This window comes from Kwoniella dendrophila, chromosome 9 (assembly GCF_036810415.1).
Source record: "Kwoniella dendrophila CBS 6074 chromosome 9, complete sequence".
NCBI lineage: Eukaryota > Fungi > Basidiomycota > Tremellomycetes > Tremellales > Cryptococcaceae > Kwoniella > Kwoniella dendrophila.
The window spans coordinates 800,430-821,285 of record NC_089484.1 but is presented as its reverse complement, the minus strand read 5'-3'; the positions used below and the strand labels follow the sequence as shown (position 1 = coordinate 821,285).

The following is a 20,856-nucleotide window of genomic DNA, read 5'->3' as shown; positions in this document are numbered from 1 at the left end:
AATTTGATAGTTACAATTTGGGTTTCGCTTTTTAACCTTGATGGTCTTTCATAACATATAATAAAACTATGAATAATGGACACTTGAGTATGCATATAACATACTTAACAACAGTTACACATTAACATCTGAAGATCTACAAAAGTTGCTTGCAGTGTTTGATTTTGATCCGCATAACCGTGCCTGAGTTTGGGATATTTCGTTTTTTTCTAACCTGTAAACGTTTGAACTGTCATTTATATACTACCGTTCTCTTCTTTCCCTAGTACAGAAAGATAGTGATAGTATATTCAGAAATCCTTTGAAGCAGTCTTGTCTCAGCATAGCATATACTCACAATGCCCGGAAAACAACTTGTAGTTTTTGATTTTGATTGGTCATTTGTTGATCAAGATACGGATAGATGGGTATTTGAAGTTTTATCAACTGAATTAAGAAGATTATTACAAACTAGAAAATCCGCTGGTACAGGTATGCAATGTACACCTGATGTAGTGTGAGTAGCTATAAACTGGGGAAGAGAAAGTTCTTGGAGATGAATGAGGTGGGGTGATGCAGATAACTTGGTTGTTTGCTTGGAAGTAAAGCTAATCTCATTCAAATAATGGGTATAGCAACGATACTATGAGAGATCTTTATGAACAAGGTTTCAAGAAAGAAGATATCCTTGAAGCCCTCAGAATCTTACCTTTCGTGAGTCATGTAACATCATTGCGAAATGACACAGAAATGAACGTTCGGCACTGATATAGTTGGTGATACATAGCACCCCGCCATGAAACGAGCAGTCACATCTCTTCAATCGCGATCAAAAGATACCACATTTTTATGTTTGTCAAACTCAAACGAAGTATACATCGGTACTATCTTAGAGGTAAGTCACATGTGTGCTGGCATTTCTCTACAAAACGAAGATGATACAAGCATGATATATGCTAATCAAAGTGTATTCGTTATTGAATCAGAAACACGGTCTTTCCGGTTTATTCTCTGAAATAATAACTAATCCAGCACATTGGAATCCTTCTGCACCTGATCATTTAATCATTGAGAGAAGGTTACCTGAAACTGAACCACCACATGGATGTTCAATTGGATGTTTAGCAAATATGTGTAAAGGTGATGAATTAGATAATTATCTAAAAAATAATGGTGGAAAAGATTCTTTTGAAAAAATAGTTTATATTGGTGATGGTGGAAATGATTTTTGTCCTTTATTAAGAATGAGATCTAAAGATTTAGCTCTAGTTAGAAAAGGTTTAGAATTAGATCAAAGAGTAAAAGAGGAAGGTGAAAAAGAAGGTTTAAAATTACAAGTTAAATATTGGGAACAAGCTTGGCAAATTGATGAGTAAGTTTTACGTTCTATTTTCATATCACATTCCGCTTTTTGACTATCATTCAAATGATATTTTACCTTCTGCTGTGTTCCTTATCCATCATCTCATTGAGTGTAAATACCCTTCTTGAATAATTGAAGAGCTAACTAGAATATTCTGTGATAGATACTTCCAAGAATTATAGATAAGAACCCTCTACTACTTGTTAACAGCTATTTCATAGTCTTTATTATACTGTTACAAATGCATACATAAATCATTAAATCTATATTCTATAACCTTGACCATCTTTACTTTGATCATGCAATGCTGACCATACACCTCTAGCTGATTCTGATGTTGGTGCAGCTTCCAATGTAAGGTTTTTAAGTGGTTTGATTTTGGCTCCAGATGAATTTAGCAGCAAATTGACCTATCGAGATAATAAACAGTCAATTAAAAATCATAGAGATGTTTTCCTTCTGATGTTACCGCAGTTGGAACTCACTTTATTCGTTACACCATCCATTTCTAATCTATTAACGCAAATCACCTTATCCCGTCCATTCACTAAGAATATGTCCTTAATTGTTAGCTGAAATGCTATTACAAGTTGAGCGGCTTCTATTCAGCTCACCATAATGTCCTCGTAGCACAGCAGCCTTTCCCCGTTTCAACCGCCTTACTACAAATTCCACATCTGGGTTTTCTCGAGCGAGATTTATTAAAGGTTTTCGAATGAATGATCTGTACGAGAAAGACCCATCAATATACAGTATGGCAGATGAAATTTAATTTGATGAGCGATCCCATAATCAACAAATAAACTGACCTTATACCATGTTGAGAAGGTGATTCTGCGTCATAATCAAATATCAACTTTCTAAGTGGTGTTAAGAAATGTCTGTAACCTGTGATAGGATGAGACTTCGGTATAGCTGGTGTTAAAGCGGTCAATCGAGGCATGCTGAATCTGAATCTTTGTCGTTTGTCTGTGGTGTACGTTTGAATATATCTGTATGTTGTTCTTTCGAGTGAAGACCTGTTCAAGTGATCTTATCAATATTTGTCGTGCGCAAAAGTCAAAATAATCATGAAAACCTCGAAATCTCGAAATCTCGAAATCTCGAAGTCGTCCTGTAACAACCGGAAAGTAAAGAACAACGTAAAGTGATACCCAGTAACATTCTATTGCCACGTCATGTCGTTCGAGGGTGATTTGGCGGAGACTTCCGCCTGTACATTGCACTGTACAATATTATTAAGGTTATCGAATGACATGCAGTGTAATCTATAAAAGGGGTTATAGTACTCGAGTGTACATATTTACAGGTGTCCTACAGTCTGGCGGTGTGATTGACTAGCAAGCGCGACACAACAAGGGAAGTGCAACCAGTCCTCAATATCACCTCAGGGCTTTTTCTCCTCTTTCAAATTATTGGTCCGCTTTAAAAGGCTTTGTAACAGAATCAAACGCTGGACATGACGACATAGACTACATCATTGATCATAAGGGTACAGGCGACCTACTCTGTGTGATCTACTCAGTATTTACAGTATCTAAATCTCAGGAACGTCTCATCATACTTCCACGGTTATTTGTCAAGCTCTATTGAAAACTCATGTTCGTCATCATTATATCCTTTGGAGACTCTCTTCCATTCCCAGCGGTACCAGTTGATTTGCGTTTTCGACGAAGCATCTTCCCAAAATGCACCATTTTCTAGACTTGGTATTAGCTCTATTAGTCTATGAGCTATAGTCACCATGTTAGACCTTAAAAGAGTTTCCGCCATACCATCATCTTCAACATTTTTATTCACTTGGCGTCGATGTTCTTCTCTAAAATATGTTCGTTTTGATCGCCATCGATCTGGGGGTTGAAGGCATGGTCCGACGAAGCTGCGTTGAACGAAAAATGCTGGATCAAAATATTTCAGATTAAGAGGTGGCGATAACTCGGCTATGAAGTCTCTCTGCAAGATTAAAGGTTGAAGTGATATCATGTAATCAGTATCGTTCCATCCAATTTACTGTTTAGTTTTTGTTCAATGATTTAATACTCACGATCGCTTGACGTTGAACGTTCCTCGCGATATGATCAATGACTTCAATTCGGGTGTCCCTGGAATAGTTCACACTGTCGACCGGTAAAATAAGAATACCAAACCTAGCTTGAAGTATACCTTGTAAGTCATCGTTCTGAGCGATGGATACATGTTCTAAATCCGGAAATGTGGTAAATACCAATTTCATCACATCTTTCCACTTGGTTTGTACTTGATCTTCACCGTATAGGTCGATTTCAGAATACCTAAGATTAAGTGTCTTCAAAGGTAAATATTCTGACTTTTGCCTCCAACACCAAGCTTGAAATGGTCCCAGTAATGATTCTTCGATGTCCCATATAACATCACCGAATCCCGCTTCTCCTTCAAAAATTCCACGTGTTAAATGGTATTTCAGATATTTCAAATTTGGTGAACGTGGTACTATCATGTCCAATAGTTGACATGCACATCGTGTACATGTCACATCTATCGAAAGTGAGACTAGACTTGGGAAGTCTAGACGGGGAAAAGCCGAAAGACGTCCGTTGGGGGTAGGGGGACCGTATTCAGAGTTGTTGTGTTCGCATCTCTGCACATCCTCTATGTCTAATTCTTCTAAAGAATCGAAAGTTGCGATATATCGAAGCATATCGTTTTTCACGAATGGAGGACTTGTGTCATTAGCCCAAAGGGCGTTGAAGCGTATTCGGCTATACTCGTAAGGAAGGATCAGCTCGAATAACCACGGAAACGAACGCCCCCAAAATCACGAAGCGTCGCTATGGGTAAAGGAGATAAACCTTACCTGATACGCTTTTTGATAGTTGGTGGTATTTTATGATACCAAGTTGACTTATCCGCTGAATTCCACTCTTCGATCTCCAAATAAGATTTTTGAGGTTTTGTTATGGATCTGATTCGTTTACATGTATTTCTTGAATTCCTTCAACCTTCAGAACAGTCATTCTCTACTTCGCTCTGGTAGTTTTCCCAGTGAGGTCCAAAAGATGGTATGGGTATATCTTTATCGTCGTCGAGGAAATGACCTATTAATTCGATAATCTCATCGCTAAGATCAAGGAAAGATGTTCTATTGGTTGATCTGGCGAGCGAGTTGTACATATTGTGTAATCGAGGTCGACAACCTCCTGAACGTTTACGAGCAGTTTGTTTGGTTCTTGTCATGGTTGATGTTGAAGCTCTTCCAATATGTCAATCGATGGAAAGATGATATAGGCTATAATTGAGTGAATGATAAAGGCAATTTTAAATGCGAACAGAAGTAAGAAACAACAACAGCAATAGGAGATAACCGATACTCGTAAGTGAGGGTCAAGAATAAGTAACGATACGGTGACAAGTCACACACAAGCAATTTGTAATGGTTGATCAAGCATTATCGCATCGAGCTACATAAGGAATTAATAGAAAATATGAAAATGATGAAAGGGCATGGCAGGATACTGGATAAAGGACACCTAGTGTCTGTATATGCGAGTCCTCTTTCTATATTGTGTAAAATTAGTGATGTCTAAATCTAGTACAGGTATATCTCCGAACGATACATGGTATATAATTATGATTGAAATTTTGTATTTTGCCTCTCCTTCTACTAATCCTATAGCACAACTGATCATCGTCTAACATTGTCTGGATACTCACATCCCTTTACATATATCTTTATCACCTATTCGAAAGGACTCCGCTGTTTATCGGATAAGGAATGATAAACATAGTTGAGTGAAACAGGCGAAAGTACAGAAGTAGAATCCATAGGCGTATCCTGTGGGGTTACCGTTGATTGAAGCACTCCAAACCTTGAGGAAAGCAAAAGCAGGTCAGTGAATGCGAGCGTATATGTATAGTAACGTATGAACGGCTGGTGGTTCTTGTAACGGGCGTAAACTTACAGCACCACCGATGATTGGCCCAACGAATCTAGAAGCAGAAACTGTGCTTTGAGCTAAACCATTTGCTAATCCTACGACATGCGGTGGGGACATCGCGTTCTGTTTAGTAAAAAGGTTAATCAGCTATTATTCACTGCCACTAGTTGAGCAGCTGAGAATGTTATGGGTACCCACAATAAGAACCATGACTGAGGTGTATGCAAATGTACTAGCGCAGTATCTAATAGCGGTGATACAGGTTAGACCTACGATGTCCAACGTTACAATTAACTCCCAATCCCAGCTATTATTCGCCAGCATCAGATTAAAGGAAGCCTAAACTCACCTGTCATAAGTAAGAATCCACCTTCCGAATCTGGAGAAGCGACCTTGTGTAGAATTGGTAAAGCGAAGTATGCAGGTATATACAATGCACTTCCAATTCTGAACATTTGAAGATGAGTGAATTTCCCTAATGGTGGACCTAATCTTGGATAAAGGTAGAATTGATAGACTAGTTGACATAAACACATGATTGCTACTAAGAAGGAGAAGTGTGCTGGGTTAAGACCTAAACCACCTGATCGGTATGGGCTAGAAATTAAGAGTCAGCTATAATACCCGATGTACATCGTCATGATCCGGTGGTGGCCAGCTTACGTGACTAAGAAGGAGAGGAAAACTTGATCATGAATGGTACCATGTAAAGCTACAAGACCGTACTGAGTTACGAAAGAAGTCAGTCAGCTGAGTTGTTGTACTTGCAGGCTTAGCCGTGCTTGAACCAGCTTACCTGCATGATCATCAAGAAAGGCAACAAAGCGAAAGAGCTTGGTTGTTTTTCTGATATCTGTTGAATACCACCAGGACTCGACGCTACAACAGATGCACTGGTACCTTCGCCTTCAGTGATAACAGTCAATCCACCGGCAGGTTGACCAGGTCTTCTATCAGCTGGAGCAGGGAAGAATGGATCACCGCCTTCTACAGAAGGTGATTCACCTTCATATGCAGCAGCTACGGCTGGTGGAGTTCGAACACCAGTATTAGAGAAAATTGCAGGTAAATGACCCGATGAAGTAGAAAATCTTCTGCCGCCATGAGAAACTGATAATCTGTGTCCAAGTGATTTATATATTGATGAAGCACCTGAAACCATTCTGGCTCTGCTACTTGGTTTCCTTAATCCTAGGCCACTTCTTGGATCTTCTTGAGTTGATCCTGGAGTGAGGCCAGGGGAAGGTTGAGGGGTTTCGTCCTGAATAGCTATTTCATCTTCTGTAAGATCACCTTCAGTTTCTTCCTCATCATCAAAAACGGCAGTATCCTGTGCGACAGCTGCAGAAACCCATAAATCGTTGATATTGAATGTGTTTTCCTCATTGGCTAACAGACGGATGATTAGCTGCAACCTGATCAACAGAAACGAATTGCTAGCTTACCCAACAGAAGTTTTTGAGCCAAGCCCAGAGCACCGTGAGGATGATTAGCTTCGTCTTCTTCTTCCTCATCGTCATCCAATCTAGGAATGGCAGCTGATGCTCTTCTTGCGGCTTCCAAGGCAGCTCTGGCAGCTAGAGTAGGATGTTTAGATCTGATTCCACCATATCCATAGGCTGTACCAAGACTTGCTCTACTATCTCTTCTTGCATGCGGAGTAGTCGATAGACCAGGGTATCCAGCACCTAAAGAAGCGGCTTCTGTTTCACCAGGGGATAAAGCTGCGTTTCGTTTGATACTCATAGAAGGAACTCGGATAGCTGTTCTACTGGAAGGAGCAGGTGATATGGTACGATCCAACGCTGGTGAAGCTCCAGCAAGCGGTTCATCTTTTTCAACAGTAAGAGCGATACGCGAACCACCTCTAACACCACCATCCCAAGATAAGAAACAAGCGAGGATTGCACCTATTACGAGAATGACACTGGCAATAAGGGTAGGAAGGACGTAAGGGAATCCTTTAAAGAGATCTATTGACGTATTGTACTGTAGTTAGTACCTCGTGGCAAAAAACCAGAATTCAAGCCCATTGAGGATATTACGTACTAATTTTGCTCAAAAACGATCCCGGGAAGTTGTCTACAGGACTTTCGAATACACCACCGATAATGGGACCAATGACACCACCAAAACCCCATGAGAAACCTAATACAGCGTATGCTCGAGAAGCGTTGGTATCGTCGGTCAAATCTCGAATGGAACCACGGAACTGGAACAAATAATTGAGTATAGCCCATAATTGCAAGTACAATCAGAAAGCAAACTTACAACTCCTACAGCACCACCGAAGATACCTTGAATGAGTCTGACACAAATAGCTTCTGGTAGCTGTACAAAAGTATGGTCAGCTCAACCTATGAAATAGGAGTGAAGCGAAAGAGCTTACAGATTCAGAAGTACCAAATATGGTCAAAGCTGATCATCGGATTGTACCTTTGTCAGTCACCCCGGTATACGAATTCTTTTGGCATCCTGACTTACCAATAGCACTACCAAGTAAACTTGCTACCAAGACAGCTCTTCTACCATGTCTATCTGCTATACTACTCCAGAGTAGGGAAGTGAAGAATTGGGTGATGAAGAATACTGAGACAAGATTACCAGTCCACAGACCGACAGCAGCTTCTGTTTCACTGTTCTTCTCTTTGCCAGATGCGATGAAAAAGCCTAAAGATCATGAAAATGAACCCCGTTAGTATCGCGGTCCAGAGGAATAAGGTGATTCAGGAAACGTACCTTCAACCATTTTGAGTAAGAAAGGTGTACACAAGTTTGCTGACAATAGTTCTGATAACATAGCCTAAAAATAAAAGTCGATGCATCTAATCAGCTAATCTCCACTCGTAATGGACACAGTCAGCTGAGAGTGACTTACGATGCACATAACAATCATTGGTAAAACAGGTAAAGGTGTAGAGTAAGCAGGTCTGATACCAGGTACCAAAGTAGGTAGCTTAGGTATTAGATCTTCATCATCAGGTAAAGGTGAACCGATATCTAAGCCTGGTGTTGTACCTCTACTCATCCTTCGTCCACCTCTACCATAACTTGCGAAACTGTTTCTGACTGATCTTCTATGGTTTTTTGAGGCTGCGCGAGGTAATGTACCTCCTTGCCTTGCTGCAAAAGAAGGTGAACCATTTGGTAAGCTCAGATCAAGGTGTGAATGGCGTTGGGTACTAGGTGAAGGTGTCTCTGTTGATAAAGCAGAATCACTGAGTAAATCTGTAGCCGTTGGTCGTGGTGGTAATGATATCTTGCTCGGTGGTGTAGCCGTCATCTTGCTCAGTCAACGTGGTCTATCAAGGCCTACTTTACCACACTACCTCACTGCTACAAGAAAAAGTGATGTAAGAGTAGAAAGAGTTGTATGAATTGTTGGCGGCGATGAGAAAAGACAAGAAATAAATATGGGTCGATTGGATCTCCAAAAGGACGTGCAGGATATTGAATTGAGTTTTGACCTGAGTGACTTTCCCACGTGGCCAATCAAACAGAGACGCGTTAGATCCGCGTCGGACCGAATTTCCGTAATATCTTCCTGGTTATAGAGGACATTCATGGACATCTAGTAAGTTAGCCATTACAGGCTGTACTTACTGGGTCCTGCTGCCCTCTATTCTGATGTAAAAGCAGATTATTCATAGACCAGAGTTGCTTCCTGCTTATCCTGTTTAATCTGTCTATACCTTTTGGAACGGTTGTGTAAAATCGCTCATGATCATGAATGATCAGCGCAAAGATACTCGGCTATTCAATTACCTGGAATCCAGTGGAGGGAAAGATCTACCAACTACCTACTCACGACGTTTGAGGGATTTTATCGTGTACTGTATTGCGTATGCATGAGAGTATAGCTCTAGATAACATCTCGAAGGTGTAGTCATACTCTTATAAATGATGATGATGATCGGGGTTGGATGAATAAGCAAAAATGAGATTCTCGCTCGAAAGCTTTCACTTTTGGCGTTCGAGATTCTCGGTTTTGGCCTCGGTCGGCTTTTGCTTTCATCAATTCTGATATTTTATCTCTGGAAGACGATTCTAAGAGATATCTAAGAAGCAATCTGAAGTATGTAATCCATAGACAGAGATCATGTGGCGCTTATCTCCTTGATGAATTTAAAGTAGTAATCCTGCTCTCATGCCTGACTGTCGGGGAAAAGATAAACTTCGTAACCCTGAAAGAAATGATAAAACTCGGTTTTTATCTATTGTTCCATCTTCCCGTTGCAACTTTTTCACAACGTCAATTCATATGATATTTTGGGTTCCAACCTGTATCTTGATCCCAGAATACGACAAAATGATTGATAATCGCTTTCTGAGCTTGCTGCTTTCATACTGACTCATCGGAAACATATAAAAGCAGCAATACTTTCAAAATGTAAAATTTGATTTTCCCTCTTTTCGTTCATTACACAAAGAAATTCTCACTTTGTGTAAAATCAATTTACAATAACTATACTGTTTCTTGATCAATTCATACTTTATTATACTTTTCTTCGCACCATGACAGATACACTTGTAAAACCTTTGAAATCTGTTCGTTTTATTGAAGAACTAAAACCTTCATCTTTATTTCATTCACTCACCGATGAATTCATTATTGAAGTTGGAAAATACCTTTATACAAAAACTACTTTACCTTTACCATCATTCAAACCACATTTCGAAAATTACAAACATGCTTATGATACTAGAACAGATCCTAAAGATTATATAGCATTTAGAGAAGTATGTCATAGGACTTCATACCTTCTGAAGCCTATCAAGAAAGATTTGGAAATAGAAATCAAGAGTAAAGAGAGCCTTGCTAAATGGATGGAAGCTCCTGAGGATATATTGGATAACGTCGTGTGAGCTATCCTACACATATGACCATGATATCATACAGACTTTCACTCATCGATATCTCTTTGTGTTACTTATCGACTTACATACCTTTTAGTCGTCTTCGTCTTAACTTTGCTCTATCTCCTAAGGACGATATACCGAAATCATCACAAATTTTATGGAAAGCCTTCATAGTCCTTTTAACCAAGTTACCGAATTTAATTGAATTGTATTTAACTTCAACTCCATTCTGCTTTCATGGACTTAATGGTCAAACCAACTTATTTGAAATACCAGAAGTACAATTTGATTCTATCGAAACATTTGCTAATGAAGTTAAATGTAGATGTTGTGCAGAACATTTAACTGGTTTAGTTATGTGTATGGATAAATTAAAATATTTAAAATGTACTTCTGAAGATAGTGTCGCTCAAATAAATTTAGAAGAACCATATGATTTTTATTTAACGGCAGGTTATCTTGAGAATTTAGAAGTATTATATTTAAAGTATTGGAATTTAGATACTTTTGATGAAACACCTGTTCAAGAATTATATGATATAGTCGCGGTATATCGAATGATACCATGTCATATATTCGAATTCTAGTCTTCATCGGAATCAGGGTCGGTATCGGAGTTGTCTGAAAGTTCTCGACCATCTGATAATCTAGGTGACCTTAGACCTTCTCTACAAGCTACAAATTCTTTTGGTAAGATCCATGGGAATTCTTCTATTACTGGTTGTATTTTACCTGTCTCTTGATTGAATTTCAATTTCCAGTTCCATTTTGACCAAGCTCTAGGATCATTCTCTGTACCATGTTCCCAAAAAGAACCTTTTTCCAAAGACGGAAAATGATTCCTGAAAATTTCGATTAAAGCGATTAACGCTTCATCAATCTCATCAGCGTGATCGTTCGTTTCTTTATATTCCGTTTGTGGAAAATCTGAATCAGGTCTGCCTTTCAAAAATGATCTAAGCGTTTCATCGCATGTTGCTACTGGATTTAGTAATCCTATTGAACCAGTTTCAACTAAAATTATAAGATCTAGATATTTCAGAGTACCGCATGTGCCAATTTCAGTCAATACCTCTTCCTGTAATCCGTATTATTTGATCAAAAATCAGTATTGATATGTATATCGTTCTTACTCAATCAGTAGTAAGGATAGATAAGCGAGGATATAACTTACCACTGATTGATCCTCATGACCTTCTGCATCTACATCCTTAAATTTCTTGACTTTGAAATTCCAGACGTTTCCAGATTTTTCAGCCATAATTTTCATACCGTAATGAAGGTACTGAACATTAGGGTTATATTGGGTAGTTCTAAGATCCTCTAACATGGGTAAAGATTTGAAGATCTCTTTTATCGTATCTCTCCAACCTAATTTTAGACGATCGCTCTTGAAAGGCAGGTATTGTAGATATAAGGATTTTAATTGATTTCTTCTTTCATTATGAATATTGTTTTCACACCATATATCTATAATCTCTTTAAATGCTTTACTAGGAGTATAATCGACATCATCATCCTTCTCAAGTTCTTCAGGAGATACAAGTCTTATTTTTAGATGTTCAAGTTTTGTTGTAGCGGGAAGTATTGATAATGGATTTTCTGATGCACAATAATTACATGTAACTGTAATTGCTAAAGACCTTAAATTGGGTAAAATTGAATATCTAGGTAATTTAAATGCTTTGAATTGTTGACCTTCGGGACTGTATCGACAAGAATAAGTATCCCTACAAAATACTGATCTACTAATAATCAATTCTACCAGATTAGGCAAATTACTTAATAAAGTCGTGAAAGCTGACCAATTGACCACGCCAGATGAATCGTTACCAGGTAAATGTATTCGTAATCGACTGAAAATCCAAAATCATTAATTTGAATCATGGTTATATAGTATATTGATCTTCCCATACAACTGGAACTGGGAAGGGTTGACTCACTTGATAGAGTTTTCAGCTTCTATAGGAGCAGTATGGAGCCATTTCCTCATCTCCCTTAGATCCACCAAATAAAGGTGGATGTTTTTCAGCTTACAGATTTCATGTATCCTTTTACATGTTAATCTGAAAGACGACAAGTCTCTAGCATTCCTTGCTTTGATATCACCTTTGAAGTTTTGCAGTGAGGTCCAAACGATGGAATTGGGATGACGGAATCTCTATTGGTGAAGTGAGCTATACGTTGGATGACCTCATCTGTCAGATCAAGCAGACATCTTGTCATTATTGTTTGCTATCGATATTGAAAGTCGTGCTTATTTGGTTGTTTTCTCGATTGCTAGACAGGACGGTAATATCTATGAGCACTAACTCAACGCAACGTGAGAAGATAGAATCATAAGGAAAGGTATACATAATTATATGTGAAAGCGAAAATAGATGTTCAACTTTCAAGAAAAGGTTGGTTGAGGAAAGACGCTTTGATCTTTAATCCTTATCAGTATCGGTAATCGCCGCTCAATTTAGCCGACTTGATCTCGGCTATGACCGTGTATCAGAAATGTACAGTTATGCATGTACGAGTAAGATCTTATAGTAGAGAGAGAAATACGGGTAACTAATCTTGGCGACTTATAAATACATAAATACTATCATCTGTAGGATTTTCAGCAGAATGGGTCGAGCTGAATTGGCTGAGCTTATGTCAAGATCGTGATTGCCTGGCAGGAAACTGATCCAAGCCGACCTACCACAAACTGATAGAGGAACACCCATATTCATCATCATATGACTGTTGAAAGTTGAACCGCTTCCATAGATTCTTCTTCACTTTCATATTTGATGCCTTGAGTACCATCTGAATTCTTCATGAACCAATAGCTAAACCTATCAACCACATCGTCAAATACAACCTGTTGTGTTCCGTCTTCCGAGTATTGAACATTCCAGTGATATACACACCATATAAAGTTATCGTCTTCTGTTGACTCATCGAGATGCCACAAAGATCCTGATTGAAGACTCGGAACATGTCTTATTAATCGTCTGCTTACCTCTTCCATACCGTTGAACAATCTAGCTGGTCTTCGTAGGATATCGTGTTGATGTGTCTGACGTTCCTGTTGATATTCACTTTTGTATCTGGAATAGATATCCAATACTTCAACTTTCGGTGGAAGGATAACTTCAAGTTGACCTTCATAGACTTTGAGATTCTTAAACTTGTTCAAGGTATCGAACAGTCGATCCTATGCATCGATATCTCAGCAACATTCCACGCTGTAAATTCCGAATCTGAAAGTTATCACTCACCACAGAGGTGTTATTTTCGTACTTTCGATCATAACCCATCAGATCTTCTCTCCACATATCCATGAGCTTGGAGTCCTTTTCAAAATCTCCTTTTTGGGACGTAGGAAGGAACCAAGTGAGCTCGGGGTTGATCCCACCGTCGTCACTAGCACCATCAGAGCAGATATAAACTTCTTCTAAAGTCGGACAAATTTTGGCAATTGTTTGTAGTATATCTAATTGACTATCTCCTGTAGTATATTTTATCATCAAGGATTTTAAAGGAAGGTTTCGCTGACCATTTGTCTTCACCCAGTTTTGATTTATTACTTGTAGAGTAGTTTTGATACCTACAGACCAGAGCATCTTGAGATGCTGCAAATTAGGTAAAGAAGGAATGATGAGCATTTGTAGATATCTAGAACAGCATTTGCATTCGAGCTGAAAAGCGATTGATTTGATTTGAGGAAGTATACTTAGTTTTCGTGCATTGATCAACGACCTGACACCTGATATTTTGACGCCGTAAATGCACAACGGAAGTCGAATGATGACCAGCTCTTTGAGGGAAGTAAGACCTGCGAGCAGGTCTATCATCTTCTCCCAGACGAATTCTACTGTATACAACTTGTGAAACTTCATCCGATTAGGCAGGTTATTGCGAGAGGGAACAGGGACATCCAGTATCAACCGTCTGCAAAGAGACGAATGGCTTCAACATGTACCACTCCTCATATTAGAAGATGTAGAGACCTCTTACCCGACAGCCAATTTAGTTTCCTTTTCCTTCTCATGCCATTTGAGTAATTGATGCCACGATTTGATGACTAAATGAAGATTTTGGGACCGTAAGATAGAATAGGTTTTTCGACATGTCTTCTTGAATGCGATATGATCTTTATTGAATTTTGAGTCAATCTCAACTCGAAAGTTTTCCCAGTGAGGATTTGAAGCAGGAAAAGGGATAGAACTATCTTTGTGAACGAAATAGGCGATGCGATTAAGTATATCATCAGGAAAATCTAATAGGTTGATAGTCATCTTGACCTTATCGGTTGTCAACATGTATGATACTTCCAGTATAGATGTTTTTTTTTTCTGATTAATACCTTTAAATGGATATGAGGAAGCATCAAGGAAACGAGAAGAAGTAAAGGAAAAAGAAGAAAGAAGAAGTAAGAAACAATTATTGTAAGCAGGTTATGTGCGTCTGCCTGAGTGCAAACAACTATTGTCAGAAAGTCGTAAGCGTATTTTTCGCACGGACCGCCGACACGCCATTCAGTAAAGTGAGCAAGTCGACAAGTAATCTTAAGTGTTTCCTTCTTCCTTCCTTCAGTCCCAACACGTATGCATGCATTCTATAGGTTTCATATTTGATCATCTAGCAGTATCGAAACATTGCAACCGCCACCCAGAGCTAGGTCGTGTATTTGGTTCAGGGATCTGACCACGTGGTGATCCAGGAGCCCCCGCACGACGTCAAGGCTCGATTACATGGGATAACTCGACAACATTGTTGGTAGGGGTGAAAACAATAAATCATCTTTCATTCATCTTTGATTCCATTGAGGAAATACAATCGCAATAGCAAGAACTATGCCTTCTCGTCCTCCTTCGACTTCTCAGTCGTCTCCTAAACCGACAAACATACCATTACCGGTTGATGATCAACCTGAAGCGGGACCATCAAACGCTTCTTCGCTCAGGTCAAAGAAGTCGATATTGTCAGTCGCAACTTCAAGGAAGGGCAAAGAAAAAGCTTTAAGTGATGACCACGAAGAAGTAGAAACCGATGAAGAGGAATCAAGTGATCAAGATGAAGATGATGAAGAAGGAGATAGCTCAGATGCGGCAGAAGAATCTGGTGTTTTTAGCAGGACAAAAGAGATCCCAACCAAAAGAGTTAATGGTAATGCAGAAATAGATATAAATCAGCCTTCAGGAGAAAGTGACGAAGAAGATGACGAGATGGATGACGATGAGGAAGATGAGGATGATGAAGGAGATGATGAGGAACCGTAAGCTAAAGCCCCCAACAGACGGTATTTGATAGCTAACAATGTATGTATAGAGCGTTAAAGTATAGTCGGCTGAAAGGCCGTATACCTGAGATATTGACCAAAGATTCAGCTTCCACGATAGCTGTGTCGCCAAGAGTAATAGTGAGCTTTCAAACTCATCTAGATTTATATCTGGTGACTGTCCAGCTCATATATCTATTTTTAGGCTTTAGGTACTCATAACGGGATGGTCCATGTCTTGACATACGAAGGAGCAAAAGTAAATTCGTTCAGACCTCATGCAGCAAGTGTGACGTGCTTGAAGATGGATGAAGAGAATGATTTTGTGGCTACTGCGAGTGTAGAAGGTGAGATCTCAGCTGGTTATAGTCATTTCTGGTTAGCTGATGTATCCCTCATGTAGGTCGAGTGGTTATTCACTCTCTTACTTCAACCGAATCTTACGCTTTTGATTATAAACGGCCGATGAGAGCTATCGCATTAGAACCTGGATTTGCGAAAAAGAACACAAGAGCTTTCGTATGTGGTGGAATGGCAGGAAATCTGATTATGCAAGAAAAAGGATGGTTAGGATATAAAGAACAGATTATACATTCCGGTGAAGGGCCTATCTGGGCTATAGAATGGAGAGGAAATCTGATCGCTTGGGCAAATGATTTGGTGAGTTCTTGGGTATTGACAGAAGATACTTTCACTTGTCATGTGTCTTATCGCGGCAATCTGATCTCTCTACCTTGCTATTCATAGGGTGTCAAAATATATGATACAACCACTTCGCAAAGAATAGGTTACATAGATCGTGGAGCTCATGCACCTCGAGCTGAACTCTTCAAATGTTCTTTACAGTGGAAAGACGATCATACACTTGTTATAGGATGGGCAGATCATATCAAGATAGTTAGAATACGTAATCGAGCGAAATCACAAACTACAGCTGGATTACCACCTCTCACAGTAGAAATGACAGCCATATATCAAGTTGACTGTATGATTAGTGGATTAGCACAATTCAATTCATCTTACGTCGTTCTAGCTTACATAGCTCCGGATACATATGAAAATGAAGCAACAGATAATCCAATTGAACAACGTAGGAAAGCAGCCAATAGACCTGAATTAAGATTAATTGAAAAAGGTGAAGAAATCAATGCGGATTCATTAAGTTTAACAAATTATCATATGTATGGATGTAATGATTATTCTTTAATCAAATCGCAAAGAGAAAATGAAGATATTTTTTTCGTAATTTCACCTTCTGATGTTATTTTAGTTAGACCAAGAGATGAAATAGATCATATAGATTGGTTAATTGAAAGAGAAAGATTTTCAGAAGCTTTAGAATCAGCAGAAGAATTAAGAAAAAATCATGGTAATGCTTTAGATGTCAAATCAATTGGATTAAAATACATGAACCATCTCTTAGCTAAAGGTAAGCTATTGTTTTGTGGCTAAAAATCTCACAATTATACCCAGACAGCTTACGATTCTGTGTAGGTGATTTTGAACAAACCGCTTCACTTGCGCCGAAAGTTTTAGGACAAGACTCCGAAGCTTGGGAGAAATGGATATATACCTTTGTGCAGCATCAACAATTACCTGTAAGCTGACTTATTTCCTGTATTGCCAGAAGTTCAACCTTTGATTCCATTGCTAAACTTCATCAAACAGGTAATCATTCCTCACATCCCAACTAAAGATCCTCAGCTCGGTAAACCCGTTTACGAGATGGTTTTTGGTCACTTGCTGGTTAATGATAGATGCGTGAGTCTTGGCTGTATATCTGGACCATATGTTTCAATTAGCTAATGATACTCTTATCTCACACAGGCATTGCTTAAAACCATTACATCATGGCCGACGGATATATACGATATGAACACGGTTATGGGAGCTGTTCAAGGCGAACTGGAAGCCACAAAAGATGATTCAATCCTACTGGAATGCTTGGCAGAATTGTAGGTTTATTTAGCTTTTGCACTGAAAATCAACAGCTGATCTTGGATCTGATAGACATCTGATCAATCGGCAGCCAGCCAAAGCACTTCCTTATTTCCTTCGTTTACGTCGCCCACACGTGTTTGATCTGATAAGGGAGCATAATCTTTTCACTGCAGTACAAGATCAAGCATTATTATTAGTACAGTTCGATCAGGAGCGAGAGATAAATAAGGAAGAAGGCAAAGGAGACAAGAGTAAACACGGTGCTGCTATCGAATTGCTGGTAGATCATACCCACTCTATACCTGTAAGCTGATATTCCTACTAATTTTTCCAGATGATCGGAGTTAGCTTATTGAGCCAAACTTATCGTATAGATCGACAGAGTGGTTTATCAGCTGGAAGAAAAGCCTGAATACCTATACATGTATTTAGACGCCCTGTTCGATAAGGATCCACAATATTGCTTACCATATAGCGATAGAATGGTAAGTCTCATGAATGCTTGAAAGCTCAAACCAGAACCTCATCAACTAAAATCTCGCTTGTTCAGGTTGAATTATATGCAGCATACGATTTGGATCGATTAATGCCTTTCTTGAGAGCTAGCAACTTTTATGATCTAGAGAAGGTCAGTTGAAGTTTCCCTTTTATCATACTGCTATAACAGTGTACTCAAAGTTGATGACCCCATGCAGGCATACGAGATCTGTAAAGAGCGCGATCTAGTCACCGAAATGGTCTTTTTACTTGGCAGAATGGGTAATAACAAGAAAGCGCTCATGCTGATTATCGAGAGACTAGGGGATGTCCAAAGGGTATGTATTACTCTTTCACTTTTTGATCTTGTTCCGCAAAGTTTATGTGGACGATTCAAACTAATAATATCTTTTCTATAGGCAATTGATTTTGCAAAGGAACAATCCGATGAAGACCTATGGGAAGACCTTCTTACCTACTCTGAAACCAGACCTTCTTTCATTCGAGCTCTACTCGAGCATGTTGGAGCAGAGATCAACCCTATCAGATTGATAAGTCGGATCAAGAATGGACTAGAGATTCCTGGTCTCAAAGAAGGTGTAGTGAGAGTATTGATGGGGATGAACCTTCAGGTGAGTTTCCCTGTATATCAGGCCAAGCTTTTAGTACATTCAGCTAAATTTGATGGAATTGTGTCTGGCGTAGGTATCCTTACTAGAAGGCTGTCAACATATACTTAACGGTGATTGCAGTAATTTAGCCACCGAGTTGCAGGCTGCTCAAGTGGGAAGCACAAGGTGTTCTTGTGAGTAGCAATATTTGCAAGACAGTCTTTGTACCCCGTTAACACTGCCGACCGGTCGCGAGTGCTTGAGCTGATGGAAGATATCTTTTTAATAGCTACTTCAACATGTGCATTATGTCACTTACCATTATTCCAACCTTCAACCAAATATATCAATCAAGATCTTGTCTTGATATATTTATGTCAGCATCTAATTCATGCTGCATGCTCTTTACCTGAAGATGTTGAACTGCCACAACGTCAAGGGAATGTTTCCTTGAGCTACCTGTTATCGAACAACACCAAGAATGGGAACACAAATGGACAAAACTGGAAAGCTAGAGCATTAGGTGGTAAATTGAGTTATGCAGCTGCTGTTAGAGTTCGAGTTGGCAAGTGTCCTGTATGCGATAAAGGTGGAAGAACGAATAAGATAGGATAAACGGAAATGCTAGTCTTGGCCGGATGCAACACTATCAGTCAGGAAAACATTGGGATAGTCCGCTTGATCCTCTTGTAAATCACGGAAATGTCCTTCAGTGTGGTTTGACCATTGGTAGCTCGTGTAAATTGAAATACAATAGATGTAGCTACATTCAATATTTTCATATACCATGCATTGACCAGATGTCTCGGTGTATCGTTACAATCTCTAATATACAAATATCATCCACATCTTGTTTCTATACATAATATAAATTGACAACATGACAACGAGATTATCCAAGAAACATTCTTGTATTCTTCAGACGAATTCTGCATTTGACAGATATCGGATCCATGACTATATCTGTGATGACCAGAACTGCTAGAGAAGAAACGAACTCTACGAATCAAAATCCCAAATAGCATTGCCATCTAAACTGATTGCATGACCTGCTGAAATCACTGATGGATGGTTGTGATGATAATCATTCCATGAATCTTTATTCCAGAAATAATCTAATATTCCTTTAGCGAAAGGTAAACTCCCTTCATCTTCTTTTTCCAAATCGTTCAATTCAATCTTCTGTTGATGTTGATGATGTGGTTCTTCAATTTCTGAATCGAGATCTAACATGAAATCAGGTTTTGATGTACTAGCCAATATCTTTTTATTACATCCACCATTCACATTCAAATTTAATATCTTACTAAATTTCTGCGTAGTCTCACGTTGTATATCTAATAATTTCCCAGCTGAAGATGAAGTACACATAGCAGTTGAAAGAACTACCAAAAAGGCGAATAAAAGGAATATGATAGATATCAAAGGTGATTTCAATGGCTTTTTCATATTATTATTATTAGATCTAGTAAGACTTTGTTTTGTCGGTAAGTTTAGATATGATTCTTGAGGTAATGAATATGATCTACTCATTGAATATGAATGTCTTTTTTCCGATATCGTTGATGAAGAGGAAGATGATGATGGTGAAGTTGAAGAAGAAGAGAATGAAGATGATCTAGATCTTCTTTTCTCCCTCTGCTGCTGTATGAGATGAGTATCCATACTAGATGGATTGAGAGGATATGGTGGATGTGATGGTTCATCGAAATATGATGTAGAACCCGGTAATGGTGTTGAAGGTGTTATAACTAATTTTGGTAATATCGGTGTTGTACTCATTTTGTCTAATGTTTGGTGTCTTTGTGTTTGAGTTAAGTAGAGTAGGTTGAATAAGTGTTGAATATATTGAAGTGTCTAGCTATCTGTTGAGAGGGAATCTTCTGTTTTGTATATCTAGAAAATGATTATGTTCTATAGTCTGACAAAGGAGTATGTGTTTATTTCGTATTGCAAGTAGATGTATATATGTATGTATGTTGTCTTTCCTTTGATCTAAAAGAAGTTTGATATTCAGTGTGTATTGAGTGCTACGGACATAATAAGATCTAATTGTGATAACGACCAGCGTTATATCTTTTTTATCTTTTATCGATTGATTGAGAAGAAGAAGTGAGACAGACGTCGATCAAACACAAGAAGGTGCAAATAAAACTATATAAACGCGATGTCTCACCTACAACTTTTTCTCGGTACTTATGAGCCTACTCGTACGCCTTGGTCAACCTTGATATATCTACTGCACTGTATATGTAATAGTAGAACTGAATTAGAGGAGTAGAATAAGGGGAAGAAAGAGTAAAAGATATGTTATAACGCGTACAAGGTAGCGGCAAATCATTCACTGGTATGATATCTAGTTGAAACTTAATCTAATTTAACCTTCTCCCATCATGGTTGACGCGATCATCCCATACATTCCGGGATTACCTCACCTTTTCCTTACCGTAGATG

General features: G+C 38.8%; 8 protein-coding genes across 8 annotated transcripts; 3 read left to right on the top strand and 5 right to left on the bottom strand.

Moving 5' to 3' along the window:
• Nucleotides 1-338: 338 nt before the first annotated feature.
• Nucleotides 339-1,355, top strand: L201_006714 (uncharacterized protein; the record flags this gene model as incomplete). Its single annotated transcript, XM_066222432.1, has 4 exons — nucleotides 339-496; nucleotides 615-693; nucleotides 767-874; nucleotides 966-1,355. 4 exons carry the CDS (start codon nucleotides 339-341, stop codon nucleotides 1,353-1,355), a joined length of 735 nt encoding a protein of 244 aa, XP_066078529.1.
• A 250-nt stretch (nucleotides 1,356-1,605) lies between these two features.
• Nucleotides 1,606-2,285, bottom strand: L201_006713 (uncharacterized protein; the record flags this gene model as incomplete). Its single annotated transcript, XM_066222431.1, has 4 exons — nucleotides 1,606-1,752; nucleotides 1,828-1,889; nucleotides 1,957-2,066; nucleotides 2,152-2,285. 4 exons carry the CDS (start codon nucleotides 2,283-2,285, stop codon nucleotides 1,606-1,608), a joined length of 453 nt encoding a protein of 150 aa, XP_066078528.1.
• Nucleotides 2,286-2,914: 629 nt separating this feature from the next.
• Nucleotides 2,915-4,019, bottom strand: L201_006712 (uncharacterized protein; the record flags this gene model as incomplete). Its single annotated transcript, XM_066222430.1, has 2 exons — nucleotides 2,915-3,295; nucleotides 3,387-4,019. 2 exons carry the CDS (start codon nucleotides 4,017-4,019, stop codon nucleotides 2,915-2,917), a joined length of 1,014 nt encoding a protein of 337 aa, XP_066078527.1.
• Nucleotides 4,020-5,079: 1,060 nt separating this feature from the next.
• Nucleotides 5,080-8,539, bottom strand: L201_006711 (uncharacterized protein; the record flags this gene model as incomplete). The annotated part of the gene is made up of 13 exons (XM_066222429.1): nucleotides 5,080-5,187; nucleotides 5,281-5,379; nucleotides 5,455-5,525; nucleotides 5,606-5,853; nucleotides 5,920-5,981; nucleotides 6,053-6,645; nucleotides 6,702-7,229; nucleotides 7,306-7,468; nucleotides 7,528-7,587; nucleotides 7,646-7,674; nucleotides 7,741-7,926; nucleotides 7,996-8,059; nucleotides 8,135-8,539. The coding sequence occupies 13 exons, from the start codon at nucleotides 8,537-8,539 to the stop codon at nucleotides 5,080-5,082; spliced, it is 2,616 nt and encodes an 871-aa protein (XP_066078526.1).
• Nucleotides 8,540-9,771: 1,232 nt separating this feature from the next.
• Nucleotides 9,772-10,677, top strand: L201_006710 (uncharacterized protein; the record flags this gene model as incomplete). Its single annotated transcript, XM_066222428.1, has 3 exons — nucleotides 9,772-10,118; nucleotides 10,211-10,589; nucleotides 10,660-10,677. The coding sequence occupies 3 exons, from the start codon at nucleotides 9,772-9,774 to the stop codon at nucleotides 10,675-10,677; spliced, it is 744 nt and encodes a 247-aa protein (XP_066078525.1).
• A 22-nt stretch (nucleotides 10,678-10,699) lies between these two features.
• Nucleotides 10,700-13,715, bottom strand: L201_006709 (uncharacterized protein; the record flags this gene model as incomplete). The annotated part of the gene is made up of 5 exons (XM_066222427.1): nucleotides 10,700-11,194; nucleotides 11,291-11,972; nucleotides 12,060-12,277; nucleotides 13,112-13,306; nucleotides 13,371-13,715. The coding sequence occupies 5 exons, from the start codon at nucleotides 13,713-13,715 to the stop codon at nucleotides 10,700-10,702; spliced, it is 1,935 nt and encodes a 644-aa protein (XP_066078524.1).
• A 1,233-nt stretch (nucleotides 13,716-14,948) lies between these two features.
• L201_006708 (uncharacterized protein) lies at nucleotides 14,949-19,017 on the top strand (the record flags this gene model as incomplete). Its single annotated transcript, XM_066222426.1, has 15 exons — nucleotides 14,949-15,370; nucleotides 15,424-15,514; nucleotides 15,579-15,720; nucleotides 15,777-16,033; nucleotides 16,121-16,802; nucleotides 16,868-16,971; nucleotides 17,042-17,134; nucleotides 17,201-17,328; nucleotides 17,384-17,618; nucleotides 17,689-17,799; nucleotides 17,865-17,942; nucleotides 18,010-18,129; nucleotides 18,211-18,423; nucleotides 18,497-18,596; nucleotides 18,692-19,017. 15 exons carry the CDS (start codon nucleotides 14,949-14,951, stop codon nucleotides 19,015-19,017), a joined length of 3,102 nt encoding a protein of 1,033 aa, XP_066078523.1.
• A 384-nt stretch (nucleotides 19,018-19,401) lies between these two features.
• Nucleotides 19,402-20,184, bottom strand: L201_006707 (uncharacterized protein; the record flags this gene model as incomplete). The annotated part of the gene is made up of 1 exon (XM_066222425.1): nucleotides 19,402-20,184. One exon carries the CDS (start codon nucleotides 20,182-20,184, stop codon nucleotides 19,402-19,404), a length of 783 nt encoding a protein of 260 aa, XP_066078522.1.
• Nucleotides 20,185-20,856: the final 672 nt, after the last annotated feature.